General features: G+C 36.5%; 1 protein-coding gene across 4 annotated transcripts in view; it reads left to right on the plus strand.

The window, feature by feature from the left end:
- Positions 1 to 17,613, plus strand: part of ank1b (ankyrin 1, erythrocytic b) — an 88,863-nt gene that overhangs the window by 40,996 nt on the left and 30,254 nt on the right. For 3 of the 4 annotated variants that reach the window (XM_046867640.1, XM_046867644.1, XM_046867643.1), the window contains exons 9-31: positions 9 to 107; positions 1,203 to 1,400; positions 1,537 to 1,635; positions 1,820 to 1,918; positions 2,797 to 2,895; positions 2,980 to 3,177; positions 3,701 to 3,799; positions 3,917 to 4,015; positions 4,703 to 4,900; positions 5,854 to 5,952; positions 6,937 to 7,035; positions 8,869 to 8,967; positions 9,317 to 9,409; positions 9,540 to 9,612; positions 12,055 to 12,075; positions 12,743 to 12,866; positions 13,010 to 13,073; positions 13,953 to 14,065; positions 14,169 to 14,393; positions 14,509 to 14,663; positions 14,848 to 15,059; positions 16,671 to 16,875; positions 17,172 to 17,268. In XM_046867640.1, the coding sequence (XP_046723596.1) occupies positions 9 to 107; positions 1,203 to 1,400; positions 1,537 to 1,635; positions 1,820 to 1,918; positions 2,797 to 2,895; positions 2,980 to 3,177; positions 3,701 to 3,799; positions 3,917 to 4,015; positions 4,703 to 4,900; positions 5,854 to 5,952; positions 6,937 to 7,035; positions 8,869 to 8,967; positions 9,317 to 9,409; positions 9,540 to 9,612; positions 12,055 to 12,075; positions 12,743 to 12,866; positions 13,010 to 13,073; positions 13,953 to 14,065; positions 14,169 to 14,393; positions 14,509 to 14,663; positions 14,848 to 15,059; positions 16,671 to 16,875; positions 17,172 to 17,268 (2,867 nt within the window). The remainder of the gene's footprint in view (positions 1 to 8; positions 108 to 1,202; positions 1,401 to 1,536; positions 1,636 to 1,819; positions 1,919 to 2,796; positions 2,896 to 2,979; positions 3,178 to 3,700; positions 3,800 to 3,916; positions 4,016 to 4,702; positions 4,901 to 5,853; positions 5,953 to 6,936; positions 7,036 to 8,868; positions 8,968 to 9,316; positions 9,410 to 9,539; positions 9,613 to 12,054; positions 12,076 to 12,742; positions 12,867 to 13,009; positions 13,074 to 13,952; positions 14,066 to 14,168; positions 14,394 to 14,508; positions 14,664 to 14,847; positions 15,060 to 16,670; positions 16,876 to 17,171; positions 17,269 to 17,613) is intronic. The other variant, XM_046867641.1, reaches the window with a different exon arrangement.

The following is a 17,613-nucleotide window of genomic DNA, read 5'->3' on the forward strand; positions in this document are numbered from 1 at the left end:
TCTGTCAGGATGAGCTGACCCCACTACACTGTGCTGCCAGGAATGGCCATGTGCGAGTCATCGAGATCCTCTTAGACCAGGGAGCTCCCATCCAGGCCAAGACTAAGGTAATTCAGCAGTTAAGCTACATATTGAAGGCTGTATACATTTCTGGACAAAAGCTACTTTCACAACAACAATCTGGTTTCTGTTGCTAACTATTGGTATACTATATGGTCTATATATATATATGTTTTTGTGCAGTTCTGTGCAGTTTTGCTGTATACTGAAGTGACAATAGAACACATAAATAAATAAATAAATAAATAAATAAATAAATAAATAAATAAATAAATACAGATTTGTGACTAAGCACTTCTATCCTGTTCAAATAGTGATATCTAGTAGTTGAAAACACTCTGCTATATTGTCCCTAGATATAAATGAGTGTAAGTGGTTCTCTATGAGGACTGACATTTTATAAAGGGTGTATAGTCCTGCCTTGCACATAATTCTGGATTTTAATAAGTTATGACCATTATCTTGTTGATACCTGAGTTTTTTTTCTAAGTAACACATCTATAGCCTATGTGCAATTATCATAGACAAGATTTTTGATTTGTAGCTGTACTATGAGAGTTAGTTGGTATGAATACTACAAACTCTTTAGGAAAGTGTAAAGTATACAGACATTTGATAGAACGTTATTAGAAAAATTCACTACAACTGTTTTCATTCTAGGATTTTTACTCTAAGCATTTAACTGCTGTTAGTTAAATTTCACATTTTCTAGTTAATCACTAATTACTAATTACTTTACATTAAAAAACAGTAATCAAAAATAAGGTTGCAGTAAATTTTAATTATTTTCTTGTACAGAAAATATACATATATTTTCTATCATCTATCTATCTATCTATCTATCTATCTATCTATCTATCTATCTATCTATCTATCTATCTATCTATCTATCTATATATGTATATATAGTATACAAATATTAATTGCAGACATAATACAATGAATTGTCAGCTGAAATGTCTGTCCTCATGAAAATAACCATACTTGCAATAATTGCAGTTTTATGTTATTATTTGTTAATTGCTTTTACTAGTATCTCTACTGACCTCATAGATTGGGCTTTCTCTACATTTGAGAAGCTGATAGTATGATTGTAATGGTGCTCTAGACTGATCTGGTCTGTCTGTGCTGTCATCATGCAGAACGGCTTGTCTCCCATACACATGGCGGCACAAGGTGATCACATGGACTGTGTTCGCCAGCTTCTGCAGTACAATGCTGAGATTGACGACATCACTCTGGACCACCTGACACCTCTGCATGTAGCAGCACACTGTGGTCACCACCGGATGGCTAAGGTTCTGCTGGACAAAGGAGCCAAGGCTAATGCCCGTGCCCTGGTAAGCCATTTTATATATTTTCTGTTTCTTTTAGCCAAATTATTTGCCCCATGTCAATATTATATATATACCTGTATGGAGACCTTACAAAGAGTCCCTTGATGACCCTATCTATGATGGCTCTCTTACTTTCCAGAATGGCTTTACACCTTTACATATTGCCTGCAAGAAGAACCACATGCGCTCCATGGACCTACTGCTCAAGCATTCAGCATCTCTGGAGGCAGTGACTGAGGTCAGATATCACTTTTATAATAAAATGCCATGTCCTCCTGACCATTATATTATGCAATAGTAATGTCATGTTACCGTTCAGTGCAATGTAGTTCAGTCCTATTTGACATAGAGCTCAAAGCCTGCAGCAGCCTTTTGTAGGACTGAAAACATCAGTGGGGATTTTTTTGTTTGTACTCTTTCAGTCTGGTCTAACTCCACTCCATGTGGCTGCATTTATGGGACACCTCAACATAGTAAAATGTCTTCTGCAGAGAGGAGCCTCTCCCAATGCATCTAACGTGGTGAGCAGGTTCTTCTGGTCTCAATTTATTTGAACTTTAAATACACATAAACATTGTTTAAAAATCTTTGTACAAACTGCTATCATACATTGAAATAAGGACAATCAAACAAACAAGTTATACTTAACATTAAGCATTTAATATCTGATTAGCAGCAGTGTTTTTTTTGTTGCAAAACAGAACTATTCATATCAATTTAATTGTAATAGCTAACAAGGTTTTGTGACATGAAATGTAACCATTAACCAAATAACCAAACAATTTCTGCCAATCTATATATATATATATATATATATATATATATATATATATATATATATATATATATATATATATATATATATATATATATATATATCTTTACACAATATACATGTAAAAATCCAGTTATTTATATTCGGAGACAGTCCATTTTCTAGAGCAAGGTTTGGGCCAACATACATAAAACTCTGGACTGGTTTAAAAACAAAAAAAAGTTAAAGTTAAAGGTGTACAAAAGATCTGTTCAGTTTTATCCTGTAGCAGCTATGATTCACTTTCGATAAAATTGTAAACCAAATGAAGTAAATTCTATGACAAGCTTTACCCTTTTTACCTTTATTCACCCACTTACTTACTTTTGCAAAGCTCTACCAGTGTTAATTCTGTTTTTTCTTCCTATATATTTTTCTTCCTATATTTTTATGGCTTAAATCACACCAATAGTTTCTATTTTATTTGTAATTCTAATTAAGATAAATACCTATTGCACTTTTAATGTTGACCATGTGTGTGGTTACAAGAGTAACTAGTGACAACTGAATAAACAAACTAGTGTTGCATCTGAAATTGCATATTTATGTGATATTGAATGCAACACAATGTTTATGTCCCTGCAGAAAGTGGAGACTCCATTGCACATGGCTGCTCGGGCAGGACACTGCGAGGTGGCTCAGTTCCTGCTGCAAAACTCAGCCCAGGTGGATGCTAAAGCTAAGGTAGGGGTAAGCGTCATTAATTAAGTCTCATTAGAACATCTTCAAAGTTTATAAATATCCCTTTTCCTTTATCTCTCTGTGCAGGATGATCAGACGCCACTGCACTGTGCAGCTCGGATGGGACATAAAGAGCTGGTCAAGCTGCTCTTAGAACACAAGGCTAATCCTGACTCAGCTACTACAGCTGGACACACACCTCTGCACATCACCGCCCGTGAGGGACACGCCCATACAACACGTATTCTCCTAGACGGCAATGCCCAGCAAATCAAAATGACTAAGGTTAGTCTTGTCCTGTCTCTACTCTTTTCCCCCTCATATCTGCTAATGGATTTACACAAAACACATGTAGTTCAGCTTTTCTGATTTCCATTTAATTATATCAGAAATATGTTTATTTCTCTTAACTCACATTATGACTACACAGATATCAATTTAGCGCAATATAACTGTTGCACTTGAACTAATTTTATATCATTTAATGTTTGCTCATTGAATTATATTAAACAGGTAAACAGATTTATTTTTCATGGTACAGTTATATATGACACAAATGTGGTGGATAAGGAATAAATTGAGACCTTCAGATGTTTTACATTTAATAGTTTTTGTGTTGTATTGTTGCTAAAATATATTGCTTGTTACTGACACTTAATATTATATGAATATGTTTACTGTATATCACTGATTTTCAAGACTTATTCCCAAATCATTTCATAACAAATTTTTCATCATTTTTAGATAATTTTATGATTCTGTATAATTTTTTATATAAACTATCTTCTAATATTATTTGGACAAACAGAAAGGCTTTACTCCTCTACATGTGGCATGCAAGTATGGGAAAGTAGATGTGGCAGAGCTGCTTCTGGACAGAGGAGCAAACCCAAATGCAGCAGGAAAGGTAATGCAGGCAAACTACATGATATGTGTGTGTGTGTGTGTGTGTGTGTGTGTGTGTGTGTGTGTGTGTGTGTGTGTGTCATGAAACCTGTAACATGTCTGTTTTTTATTCTCACAGAATGGACTAACACCTCTACACGTGGCTGTCCATCACAACAACCTGGATGTGGTCAAGCTGCTGGTCAGCAAGGGCGGATCTCCACACAGCACAGCTAGAGTAATGCGCACACACACACACACACACACACACACACACACACACACACACACACACATACACACACACACACACATACACACACATACACATACACATACATACAGACGCATAGTGCTGCACTTTATGATCATATGCAAAAGTACATTTCTTCGTGTTGATTTCTTTTTAAATTTTGTTTCCTATTGACCCATAAAAACGAGTGACTTTTTTATCTCTTAAATTATTTCCACTCAAAAATTTTATTTTTTTATTTAAGCCTCCAATACACAGGCTGAATGCCAGTGGCTCCCTGAAGAAAGCAACATTATATAATCTGTAGTCCACAGTAAGCCTGAACACTATTTGACATGTTACCTACTTACACTGATAATCAATCAAAAGAAGGACTTTATTCTATTTTTTATATTTAATAAGACACTGAATACATGTGAGAATACTATAAATGTCACCTATTATTTAGAGCCCTATTTTTGCAATAAGGTCCCATTCAGCCAAAATGTTTTGCAAACATGCAAAAATAAAAAAAGATTCTATATTTTGAATCATCTTAACATTGAAATGTTTTTTATTTTATTTAAATACATACATAATATTTAAATTAAAAAAATATTAAAACAGCTAATTTTATTTCGAAACCCAGAAATACAGAGATGTTAAATCAGAATACATTTCTCACTCTTTTAGAATGGATACATGCCACTACACATTGCTGCTAAGCAGAACCAGTTGGAGGTAGCCAGCTGTCTGCTACAGTCTGGAGCTAATTCCAATGTGGAGTCTCTACAAGGCATCACGCCCCTCCATTTGGCTGCTCAAGAGGGACGGCCTGACATGGTGGCCTTGCTCATTTCCAAACAGGCCAACGTCAACCTCGGGAACAAGGTCTTGTTTTATGTTGCACCATGGTTCTGAAGAAATTTCACTGTGTACTGCGTCAGCTATATATGGTTGAAAAAAAAAAGGTTCTTCGCTTGACTTTACTTGACAGATTTACCACCGATTTCTTTAAAGTGTAAAATAATTAGTCCAGTTAAAGATAAAACTCAGTCTTGTCCTAACTGGTTAATATGCAGTACAATGTTATTATTTGTGATGGTAATATATAGTGAATTTCAGATGTCTGTATTTCTCCTTTCATGTATCTAAATTAAATCTCCCCTAAGCAGTCATTACAATATTAGGCCACACCTATTACAATTTGTTTAAAATTATAATTTATAATTCAGTCTTGCCTTGATGTTCAATGAAACACAAAGTTAGTTATTATGCATTTTTTTATATGATCTAAGTCATGTTTTTGAGATATTTCATATATTTATTAACCTATACTCATGGAGCACTTATTAAAAATACTTTGGGACAAAATTTCGCATGATATATATAATAAATGTAATCAATAAAAGTTCAGGGACATAGCAAGATCAGTCCAAGGTCAATGCAATATCTGCAATAGTTATTCTATTTTCCCAGATTAAAGTAGATTTTAAGGGAGCATTTGGACCAACCAACTAGTAACAAGACCAGATTTATTGGCAGTGGAATCATAGCTGGTGAGACCTTTGGTGATAAGTTCTACTTGTCATATGTCTTAAATTCACACAATATTGGTCTAGTCCACTTTAATTTGGACCCTGGGCCCAATATTTGAGAAATAAAGTTAAGGTGTGATATCTTAAGGTTCCCTTTCTCTCATATCCAACAGTTTAAAGCGTTTTATTTAACTTTTATATTATATTATATTTACTTAATTAATTGTATTATAAAAATGTGTGTTTTTATTTAAGAAATTCTTGCCTTTCATTAAAACTTGCATGTAATATCTGTTATGTGTGTAGAGCGGTCTGACACCACTGCACCTGGTTGCTCAGGAGGGGCATGTAGGCATCGCAGACATGTTGGTGAAGCAGGGTGCCTCAGTCTATGCAGCTTCAAGGGTAAACACACATACACACACACACACACACACACACACACACACACACACGTCTATGATGCATGTCAGTGTTACATTCACAAACCTGTACAATTCAGCAAAGATATTTGTGAGAAAGAGCTCCTGTGTCAATGCAGTGTTTAATGAAGCTAAGTGAAACCTGGAGTTGATGAGCAAGCTGTGGCAATTCAGCTTTGACCTCTGACCCTTTATCAGACACTTCTTATTCCCAAAGTGGATTCTCTCACCTCTCAGTCAATACTCTCATAATAGAAGCCCCACTTGAGGCACTGTCATATTGGGGCAACATTGACCTTCCATTCTTACTGGAGACACTACGCTGTGAAGGCTGATATTAATGCCTTTATTTTTTTGGCAATTTTCTTCTTTCCTTGTGGTACAGCATTATCTGTATAGCTTTATCTTTTGTACACTCACATCCACTTTATTAGAAACACCTACGCATTCAAGCAGTCAGCCAATCAGCAGTGCAATGCAATAAATCATGCAGATATAGGTCAAAAGTTTTTAATGATCACATCAATAACCAGAATGAAGAACAAGTGTAATTTCTGTGACCAACTTTGACATGGAAGTATTTTATAAACTGCTGATCTCCTGGGTTTTTCACACATAGTACTCTCTAGAGTATACACGGAATGGTAGAAACATAAAAACGTAGAGTGAGTGACAGTTCTGTGGGTGGAAATTTGTTCAAACTGCCAGGAAGGATAAAGTAAATCTAATTACTCTCTACAATCGTAGTGAATTGTACAGAAACGTATCTCAACATGCACAATATATTGAACCCTGAGGCAGATAGGCTACAACAGTGAAGGAACACATAAGATTCACTCCTGTCATCCAAGAACAGAAATCTAAAGCTATCATGTGCATGGACTCAACCAAACTTCTTTCTATTCTTCTTTTATTTTTAATTTGTATAAACTTTTAATGTTATAATCTCTTACTCTGTTGGTCACAGATGGGATACACACCCTTACATGTAGCATGTCACTATGGCAACATAAAGATGGTGAAGTTCCTTCTACAACAACAAGCACATGTTAACAGCAAGACCAGAGTAAGTCTTAACCTTCAGTCATGTGACATCACTGAAACACTTACAGTTTTATAATCACTGGTTTGTTATAGACTTAGATGCACAGCAGAGGCATAAGTGCAGGCAAAATACATTTAAAAAAGATTTTAATCAGATTATTGCTATAGCCTTTTCCCCATACGGAACATCATAAACACTTCACACTGCATAACATCATAAATCAAACATTTTGGATATATTTCATCAAATTCTTTTGCACCCAATATGTTGTATTACATTTTTTTTTTATAACTTAAATAATTTAACTTATACTTTACATCATTGTAACTCAACCCCTCCTAATACATTGTCATAAATCAAATCCATGCCAATTGCACTACATTTTATCTTCTAATACACGGCATCATAACTGAAAGTTATGAATTCTATCGTTTCATATACCAGGATATATCAACGGTCAGGTCCGTATCACACTCACATGAACATCAACACATGACATAGTCATTATGTATGTTACAGAAATACAGCCAAAATAAAAAGTAGTGTGTGAAAACGTGACCACCTCTATAAAAGCTTATAAAAGTTTTAGCAGTTTGCTGGTCTGGAACATTCAGGTGTGTGTCGACACAATGCCAAAGAGGAAAATCATCGGTAAGGATTTTAGATTGTTGATGCCTATCAATCTGGAAAGGGTTATAAGGCCATTTTCAAAGAATGTAAAATCAATCATTCCACAAAAAGCTTATTCACAACTGCAACACATTCCACAGTTAACAATCCTGTGGATGCCCCAGCAAATTTACCCCAACGTCAGACTGTACAATGCTCAGTACATTTCAAAAGAAATGCAAAAGTTACAGACTTGGACTATACAGACCTAAGTTACCATGTTAAATGTTAAAATTCATATTAGTCCAATTAGAAACCCTGAAAAAGTATTTGGAAGGGTTGCCAGGTGAAAGCTTTTTTTCTCTACAAATAACATGGCAGCAAGGATTAGGTTTGCAAAGTTGCATCAGAACAAACCAGACTTCTGGAACAGTGTCCTTTGAATAATTAAGACATAAGTGGAAATGTTTGGCCTTAATGCACATTTAGCAAAACTCAAACACAGCATATCAGCACAAACACTTCATACTAAATGTCAAGTATGGCTGTGGAACAGTGATGATTTGGGCTTGTTTTGAAGGACCTGCAGTCATTGAGTTGGCCATGTACCACTCTGTATACCGAAGTATTCTAGTCATATGTGAGGCCATCTGTCTGACAGCTAAGGCTTGGGTAAAACTAGGTCATGCAACCTAACAATAATTCCAAATACACCACAAAATCTACAGTAGTATGGCTGAAAAAGAACAGAAACAAGATGTTGCAGTGGCCCAGCCAAAGGTCAGACCTCAACCTGACTGAATTGCTGTTGCAGGACTTTAAGACAGCTGTGCAAAACTAAATGAACTGATGCAATATTGTAAAGAAGACTGAGCCAAAGCCACAGCCACACTACATCAGGTTAATGCTAATACACTTGGTTTTACAAGTTATTAAACCATTAGTTGTACGTAGTTTTTTACACACAGCTTTTACAAAATATATAGTGACACGGTATAATATGTCATGTGTTGTTGTTCATCTGAGGTTGTACTTATTCTAAGGCCTGATAAGGACTTGATGATTATTATGTTCTGATACATAAAACCATAGAATTCAAAGGGGGTGTACATTCATTTTCACACTGCTACTAATGCACACACATTCACACACATCTAGAGGCAACTTGAATTCACTGTTTCACCTACCCAACATGTTTGGAAGCTAAAGTCAAGTTTTAGTGTCCTTAAATTTTCTTTCTCTCAGGTGGGCTACACTCCACTCCATCAGGCAGCCCAGCAAGGTCATACAGACATCGTCACTCTCCTCCTGAAACATGGAGCTCTGCCTAATGAGATCACAACTGTGAGGACTTGTTTCATTTTGTTCATGTTAATATTTGACTCTTTTACATTTGTGCTTATTTTTTAAGCCACAATCAAACTAATATTTTATTGTAGTCATCTTGCCAGGTGTTGTATTTTGGAAAAACCTGCTGGATATATTGATCTTCAGACCATAATATGTTCCAGGGTTTAAATTTGAAACAGATGTTTAAAAAGAAAATGAATTACTGATGCTGACCATGCTGATTTAATCCTTTTTATCAAGTGTAGCTGGTTTGAATAGTTAAAGATGTGGTGTGGTGCTGCTGTATGGGATATTATCAGAGATGGCCACATGCTGTCTAACCTGTGTGTCTCTTGTGTGGCAGAATGGAACGTCGCCTTTGGGCATCGCTAAGCGACTGGGATATATCTCTGTCATTGATGTCCTCAAGTTAGTGACTGAGGAATCTGTGTCCGTAGTGAGTGCTTACTTGAAGTTATTTATTTCATCAGTGACTTTCTATGATGTTAAAAAGTCCCATGTCTCTGTTGATCTTGTCTGCTTTTATCACTTCCACTTCATTGTTTTTTATTTTTATTCTCTCTCAGATCACCACTGATAAGCATCGCATGAGTTTCCCAGAGACGGTGGATGAGATCTTAGATGTCTCAGAGGATGAGGGTGAGTAATGTGCTTCACATGGATTTTGGCTAACAGGATGGTAAAAGCGTAGTATTGGGAAAGCTACTGTTCAGTTGTAATTTGTGCAAGCCTTTCATGTTTCAGGTTTTAGAAAAAACGACTTTGTTACAGTAGTTTGCTACAATCAAATCTACTATGAATAAGAATTAATATTGCATTTCTATTAACCAGCTGTAACATACAGGGTGTCTCACAAAAAAATATTATGGGATTTTATTTGTAAATCATTCCACAGCGGTCGAAAATGGTTTTAATAAATAAAGAGATAAAGTATTAAAATCTTAATCAATTAAAGTGGAAGGATCCAAGCCAAATAAGAACAAAGTAACGAGAGCTACTCAATAATCAAAACCTTTTTTTTCTACTGATTTTTGTTTTAATTTTTTAAGATGTACTGTATTCAGGTGAAAATTTTATTACTTATTTGAGCATGTTATAAGCAGCTGTGCTATTATAAACAACATAAAACATAGTTCAGTCACCGTATGCAATCAATACTAGTCTAACCAGTCTGGCATTAGTAAAGAAAACAGTTTAACTTAGTTAAATATACCCATTAAAAGTTAGTAAATTTGGGAGACTTTTCTTAACATGCTTTTTTTAAATATCCATTATCAGTCAGAGCGACATTAACTAATCATGTCAATGTACCAATGTAACCTCATGGCTTTATGTGTCAGAGAAAAGATGTGTTAGCTTCCACCCTACCTGAGTTGTTGTGATAGAAGAGATCTAGCCTGAATTAGCAAATTACAATTTGGGAGGGAACAGGGTAAAAAATGTTTTATTGGTTAATGCCAAATGGAAAGATCTGTGTAGCTGCTTGTGAACGGTCCTGGTTCCAAATTACTGAAAGAGTTACATTATTTTGAAAATAGCTTCAGCTTCTGCCAAACTACAAAACATGGAGTTAAGCTAGTAGTGTTGCTACCTGCACCTAGTAACACCAATACTGAGTGATTTCCAACGGAGCCTCAGCCAAGCAAGGGGCATTGACTCCTATTCAACGCATGTAGACAATGGACACCGGAAATAGAAGCTCAGAGTGTCAAAGTTCAAGTTTGTACATATCATGTGACAAGAAGTAACGAATGTAAGATTGACACAACACCTCTTCAGAAAATATAAGCTAAAGAAACACTGATTATTGTGGTGGCCCAGCATCCCATTTTACACAGCACAGCATTAAAAATAATGAACAATCTGCATATAAAAAAGCTGCCGGGTTAATAGTGTTGCTGCATACACAGACAAATTATAGTATATTTTAACATTGTTATATCCGGTTATCACCTTTTTCTGCAGTAAAAAAAAATAAAAAATTTGCCTCCTGTAAAATCTATTGAGACTTTAGCTTTATCCACAAAGGTCACTGTGGCTACAGGCTTCATTCAAGCTAAATTGAAACCACACCTGATTGGAGACCAACAACAGAATCAAGGTATGGCTCCTGCTTGGTTAGAATGAAAGCCCGCAGCCACGAAGGGCCAGCCTTTCTAAATAAGACTGAAGATCCCTGGTCTAAAGCCTTAAACCTGATTTAACTTGTTAAATCAGTTCATCTTGATCTTCAATTACCTATCAAGTGTGTCTACAATTTGACATGGATGAAATCCTGCATCCACACAGACACATTTTGTAAAAGATTGAACACCCTTCTTTAGATACATAACTTAAGGGCTTACTATTGCAATGGCCTTTGTGTAACTGAGTTAAAAATGGCCCATATGTAGTCAAGCATCTAAAACATTGCAAAATAATTGCAGTGAAAGTATAACAATCAGCTTGACTTTACATTCTTTATTGAACTAAGCGTACTTTTGTGATTGGGGAATGGTGTAGCTGAGTTGATAGTCTTGTTGTCAGTCTTGTGTTGTTCAATTTCGGGCCTCAAATATACAATGTAAACAGAAAGCTGAGATAAAGAAACATCATAGAATCATTGCCATGTCATTTTTGAAATAATTGTATTACTTACTAAATTTTACATGTCTAGGAACACTTTTTTGACAGATGTGGAATCTGGGCCAAATATAGCCAAGAGACTTATTTCTCTCTGGAAAGCCTTTTAATTTAAAATTGTCATATATTAGAAAGGTCACCAAGTGAAAGGTTTTTCAGGGATTATACACATATGTCTATCATACTTATGTTTAGCAAATCCAAAGACAAACCCTTGGTGGACTGCTAGCTATTTATGATTAAGCTAATACTAATACTCAATAGATAGAAACTTACTGGAAGCGTTTATAGTATGTCTATAGGAGTGAATAGGCTGAAAAACAGTCAGACCATCTCTGAAGACGGGACCTGTTTGATCAACACACGAATGCAGTGGAGTTTTATTCCTAGCATACAGGTTAAGGATTTATTGATGCTAATGATCTACTCTGAACTGTGCTGTTTCCTTCTCTTCTCCAGGAGCTGCACCGCTAACATTAGGTAGGATTGTATAACCGTCTCTGCCTTGATTGTCCGGTTGTCGGTGGTTCCTGACATCATGTGATTGCATCTCGAACACTCTCATTCTGTCTGACGCTGAGTTTTAGCTGCTCTATTTTGGGATCTATGGCTCTGTGTTACAACAGTGTGGGTTCCTCATCACCATGTGGTCATGACTTGATTTTTTTCTTTGTCAGCACTAACACATGTTTGTGGGACCATCATTCAGAATTTGTCTCTTATCCCACCACTACAGGACTGACAGTAAATCGACTAATGAACATAAAATGCCTAATTGACTAATGGTCTTCATTTGACTCAACAGATAGCTCCTAGGAATTGAACAAACACAGTGGCTGTTTTTCCATCCTCATGGACCTCAATAATTAAACCACTCTACTCTATCCTCTTTTAAATGCAGTGTTTTTATTTTCACCATGTTTTTCATTGGTTCTTTGTGTGTATAACTCCATTGCTTGGATGTATGCTTGTGTCTGAAAGATGGCGAGTGGTGAATGCTGGAATAACAACAGCACTCTCCTTAAATCACGGCTCTCACTTCTCTCCACCTTTCTCACTTGTCCTATCATTTTCTTTGTCTCCTTCCTGGCCCTTTTTTACACCATTACTCTAGATAACTGATGACTGTTGTTGTTCTAATTTGTAGGCGATGAGCTGTTGGGAATGGATGGTGCTCGCTACCTGAAGCTAGATGACTTGAAGGACCAAGATGACGACTTTCTTTCACCAAAAAAATCTCTAAGGGAGTTTGAGAGTGGAATGGGCACAACGTAAGTTTTGAGTGCTAATCCAAAAAGCAGCTAAATATTTAAGATCATTCTGAAACCTAATATTAGTCAAATGTCTACATGTTCATTATACCTAAGAGATCAATATCAGTAATAACTAAAATAACATCTCTACTTCTCTTTAGACCCTACTCACCTGCTATTCCCAGAATTCCATGTGTATCTCCAGAAACTGTCATGCTTGACCAGGTACTAGTTTGTTTGTTTTTTGGAGTTGTCACTTAGCCTCATATTTACGAGCACCCTTGAAATGGACAAAAATGTAGAGTAAATACATTTTGTTTTGAGATGCTATGGGAAATTTGAACTGAAGAATGTTTTTAAGGATAAGTCAGACAAAATTGAGCTCTTTGGCAATTACCACACAAACTGGTGTTTATACAACTTGCTTTTTCAAACATCCCCTGTGGTATAGATATAGAGTTTTGATTTTCTGGATTTCTGGTCGCTGTGATGTTCACGTATTGTTTGTGTAGTTTCCTTTATATTGTCTGTTTTTCTGAATGTGTGAATGTACTATTTATAAATTATGCAGTGCATGGGACTGGTGTGAATTCTCTTGCCTTGTCTTAATGTTACCAGGAAGAATATTTAATTCTTAGATTTAACAATGAAATTTTTGATTTTAGATTTGTAGGTTTACATTCATAATAAGTAACCACTAAAAATTATTTTCCAAACCGTGTTTTTAATCTTTATTTAAATTGTATTCTCATTTCTGGTGGATTGTAATACCTCAAATTCTGCTTGATATCTTAAGTACATTTTTCATTATAAAACATACTACTAAAAGTGTAGAATTGAGGCAGAGGTGTATGCAAATTAAGTCACCCATATTTTATGGGCTAATATTACCTTTATCACAATATATCTGCATATAAAATAATTTCTCAATTATTGAAATTTCTGCCCTGAATGTTTCTAATTATATGTAGTATACTAGTACTAGTTCTAAGTACTAGTTTGTTTTACTCATTCACAGTGTAGATCAATAGATAAAAAAGATTGGACACTGTCAGACGGGATGATCTGACTGTGTATCTGATGCATAATGTCCTGTGTTTGCAGCACACTCCTATCCCTTTGCCTAAGGAGTATGATGAGGACTCTCTTATCCCCAGTAGTCCTGCCACAGAAACCTCAGACAATGTTAGCCCAGTGGCCAGCCCCATCCACACTGGGTTAGTGGAGATACGCTACCATATTGAATCATACACTTAACAATGTCAGTTGTTTAGTGGTATAAAATGTAAACTAATGTGTTCATTGATTGCTGGTTGACAGGTTTCTGGTGAGTTTTATGGTGGATGCAAGAGGTGGGTCTATGCGTGGCAGCAGACACAATGGCCTGCGGGTGATCATACCCCCTCGTACCTGTGCTGCTCCAACACGCATCACCTGCCGTCTGGTCAAACCACAGAAACTCACAACCCCTCCTCCCCTGGTGGAGGGAGAAGGCCTTGCTTCACGCATTATCTCTTTGGGACCATCCAGCATGCAGTTCCTGGGGTAGGCCTGATTTTTAGCAAATATAAAAGTTTAAAGTATTAAACATTCATTCAGATTGCAACATATATGCAGATGTTTTGGGATAATATGAATTGCTTCAAATTCTGAATTTCAGGCCAGTTATTGTGGAAATTCCTCACTTTGCTTCACTGGGAAGAGGTGATCGAGAGCTGGTGGTGCTGCGCAGTGAGAATGGTTCAGTCTGGAAAGAACACCGAAGCCGATATGGCGACAACATGCTGGAGACTATTCTGAATGGCATGGACGAAGGTAAGGCTCACTCATTATTAATGCATTCTCACTGCAGCCTGTGTGTTTCATCAGGATTATCCATAAATGTTGCATATAAAAGGGTTTCTTTAATAAAATTAGTAGAGTGTAAAGAACTCCACTGAAAGACTAGGTGTGGTGCATCACTTCAGTGCAGACCTTACCTCCAGACTTTTTTGTTCAGATCTGGAGATTCAAGAGGAGCTAGAGAAGAAAAGAATCCGCAGAATCATCTCCACTGATTTCCCCCTTTACTTTGCGGTGGTGTCGCGTGTTCAGCAAGAGAGTGATTTGATTGGTCCAGAAGGTGGTCAGCTGATCAGTAAGTTGGTCCCCCAGGTTCAGGCTATCTTCCCTGAGACAGCAGTCACCAAACGAGTGCGACTGGGCCTGCAGGTGAGAAACGATTTTTAGGATTGGTTTATTAATTCTTTATTTTCTATTTGCATAGTTATATTTTACTTCAGTTTTTCATACCAGAAAAATATTCCTCTTAGAATCTGTGTATGGTTTTCTTCATGTTCATCTTTTGGTCCATCAAACTTATTACAATCTTTTTTTCTAATTTTTTTTAATGCTGCTTTATGTAGACCCAAAAAAATCCAGAAATTCAATGGTTCTTATGGTAGTTGAGTTCATGCACTCTTATATGGATTCTACTTTATTTAAAGAAAGGACCCCTTTATGAGTCCAGAAAAAGTCCAGCCTTTGGTATTTTCCTCTGCACAATCCATTACAAATTGTATGTAGAACCATTCAAAGTACATTCTGTTGAGGTGCCATCAAGGTAATAGCCTAAAGCAGCACTAGAGGTAAAGGCAGCCTCGTCTCAGTTCTGGACTTCCTCAGAGATTTTTACACTGATGTGGAAATGCAGCAAAAACCAGAGTTGGCAGTTAGTAGTTTACAAGATGATGAGCATTATTTTGTCGATTAAATTTGATGCTTTGGATGCTGATTTGATTTAAGTGGCGTTTACAAAGTTGAAGTACAACTGGATTCCCTAATGGTTTAAAGAACTGTTGAGTCGCTCTGTGTAGGCAGAGATGAAGTGGAGGCTCGATTGGATTGCCCTGCACTGCAGATAGTTGAAGTAATGATAGACCATCATGTAGAAGAAAAAAAACAGACAGAAAAGATATTCATTACAAAATCTACCCCGGACAACATTGAAGATCACGTGGTTATAAAGGTTTCTAAGCTGGTCATTCACGATGGGTGAATTTTTCATTCAAGTGTGTTGACCTTTTAATTTGTGGTGTTTTGGCCAGGTATAGGAAGCTTTCAAGACTTATTATTTTCTGCTTTGCATCGATCACAAAGTGTGTTTTTGTGTTCCTGTTCACCTGTGATTTCTCCAGTCTACATTTTGAAAAGTTTAATAAGCTTTAGTGGCCTTTACTTTTGCTTTATTTAGTTCAATTGGCATAATATGTTGGCTTGTTTCCTCTTTGCTTTACTTAATTAAGCAGTTTGCCTGTTTACTGCTGTCAAAACATTATGTAATTAAGGAGAATAAGGAAGCAAATACAATATATACAATGTAGGAAAAACATGCTTAAAACTGTCTCTCTACTGTTTGTTTCTCTGTGTGTTGAATATTATATTTCTGGAAAATTTGCTGTCTTTTATACAAAACATTATATTGGAAGGGTATTTATTTTACACAAGCTTTTAATTTTTAGTTTAAACATGGTAGAAAGAATTTTTGAGGTCTTGTTTCACACATTCAACACAGAATATTTGTGCAATATATTCCAAAATAAAAAATAAATTCCTACGGCCAACTATATTATACAATTAAACATAGTTTATGATATACTGAACATGACATTTGATCTTGATGCTCATTTTACCCAAAGGATACAAACTCACAGTCTCTTTCTTTTTATTTGCACCAAGGTGCCTTTCATATCATCTGATCATTTTTCATCTCCTCCCTTCTGTTACTCTTCTGTTTTTTCCCCACTCATCTTCTAAGTTCTTATCTCTATGTCTCCTCTCCAGGCTCAGCCCATCCCAGACGAGTTGCTGACTCGGCACTTAGGGAATCAGGCCACGTTCAGCCCTGTGGTGACGGTGGAGCCACGCAGACGCAAGTTCCATCGGCCCATCGGCCTGCGCATCCCCCTACCCCCCTCATGGAGGGAGAGTCCACGCGATGCTGGTGAAGGGGACACCACCAGCCTGCGCCTCCTCTGTAGCGTCATTGGTACACTCTGGTTCTTGACATATGTTCTCACATTATGCTCTCTGATAAAAGGATTTGCGCATGTATGAAAGGAAGATTAGCTTGTATTCCAGTGTGTATTGGCCTTAGCCAGCTTTGATATGCTAACCCTGCCAAGGCTTTGGATAAAGCTGAAACAGACTGCCTCATGGTGCCCAGCCTGGAAAAGAGTACAGGGATAAAGATAGCCTAAGCATGGTGATTCCAGATGGTGCTGCTTTTAAAGCGAAACCACAAAATACACAGACTTTTTAACAAAAATGTGTGAACTCCTACAGGTGGTACAGCTTCAGCTCAGTGGGAGGACATCACTGGCACCACTAAACTCATGTACTCCAACAATTGTGCCAACTTCACCACCAATGTGTCAGCAAGGTGAGATTTACTTCAAAGCACTAACAATAGATTATTTACACATTTTACATCACAGCCAACCAGTCTACAAGTATAAATAATGGAAACCTTAATAGCTGACACACCTTTCAATCATCAAGGGGAATAATGTGTAGTTCTGCTGAGGGTGGATTAAAACACTTAATATTTTCTTCTAAGTTTCTACAATTGTTTGTATGGTTTGTTTACAAATTATATATCTAACATATAAACATTAATGACCTCAAATACATTCCTATTTAAATATGCAACAACTTTTAGGCACTAACATCAAGTAAATCATACGCACCAGCTGAAAAATGTAATGGGCAGGGCTTTCAGGGTGTC

The sequence above is a fragment of the Silurus meridionalis genome, chromosome 15, assembly GCF_014805685.1.
Source record: "Silurus meridionalis isolate SWU-2019-XX chromosome 15, ASM1480568v1, whole genome shotgun sequence".
NCBI classification, from domain to species: Eukaryota; Metazoa; Chordata; class Actinopteri; order Siluriformes; family Siluridae; genus Silurus; species Silurus meridionalis.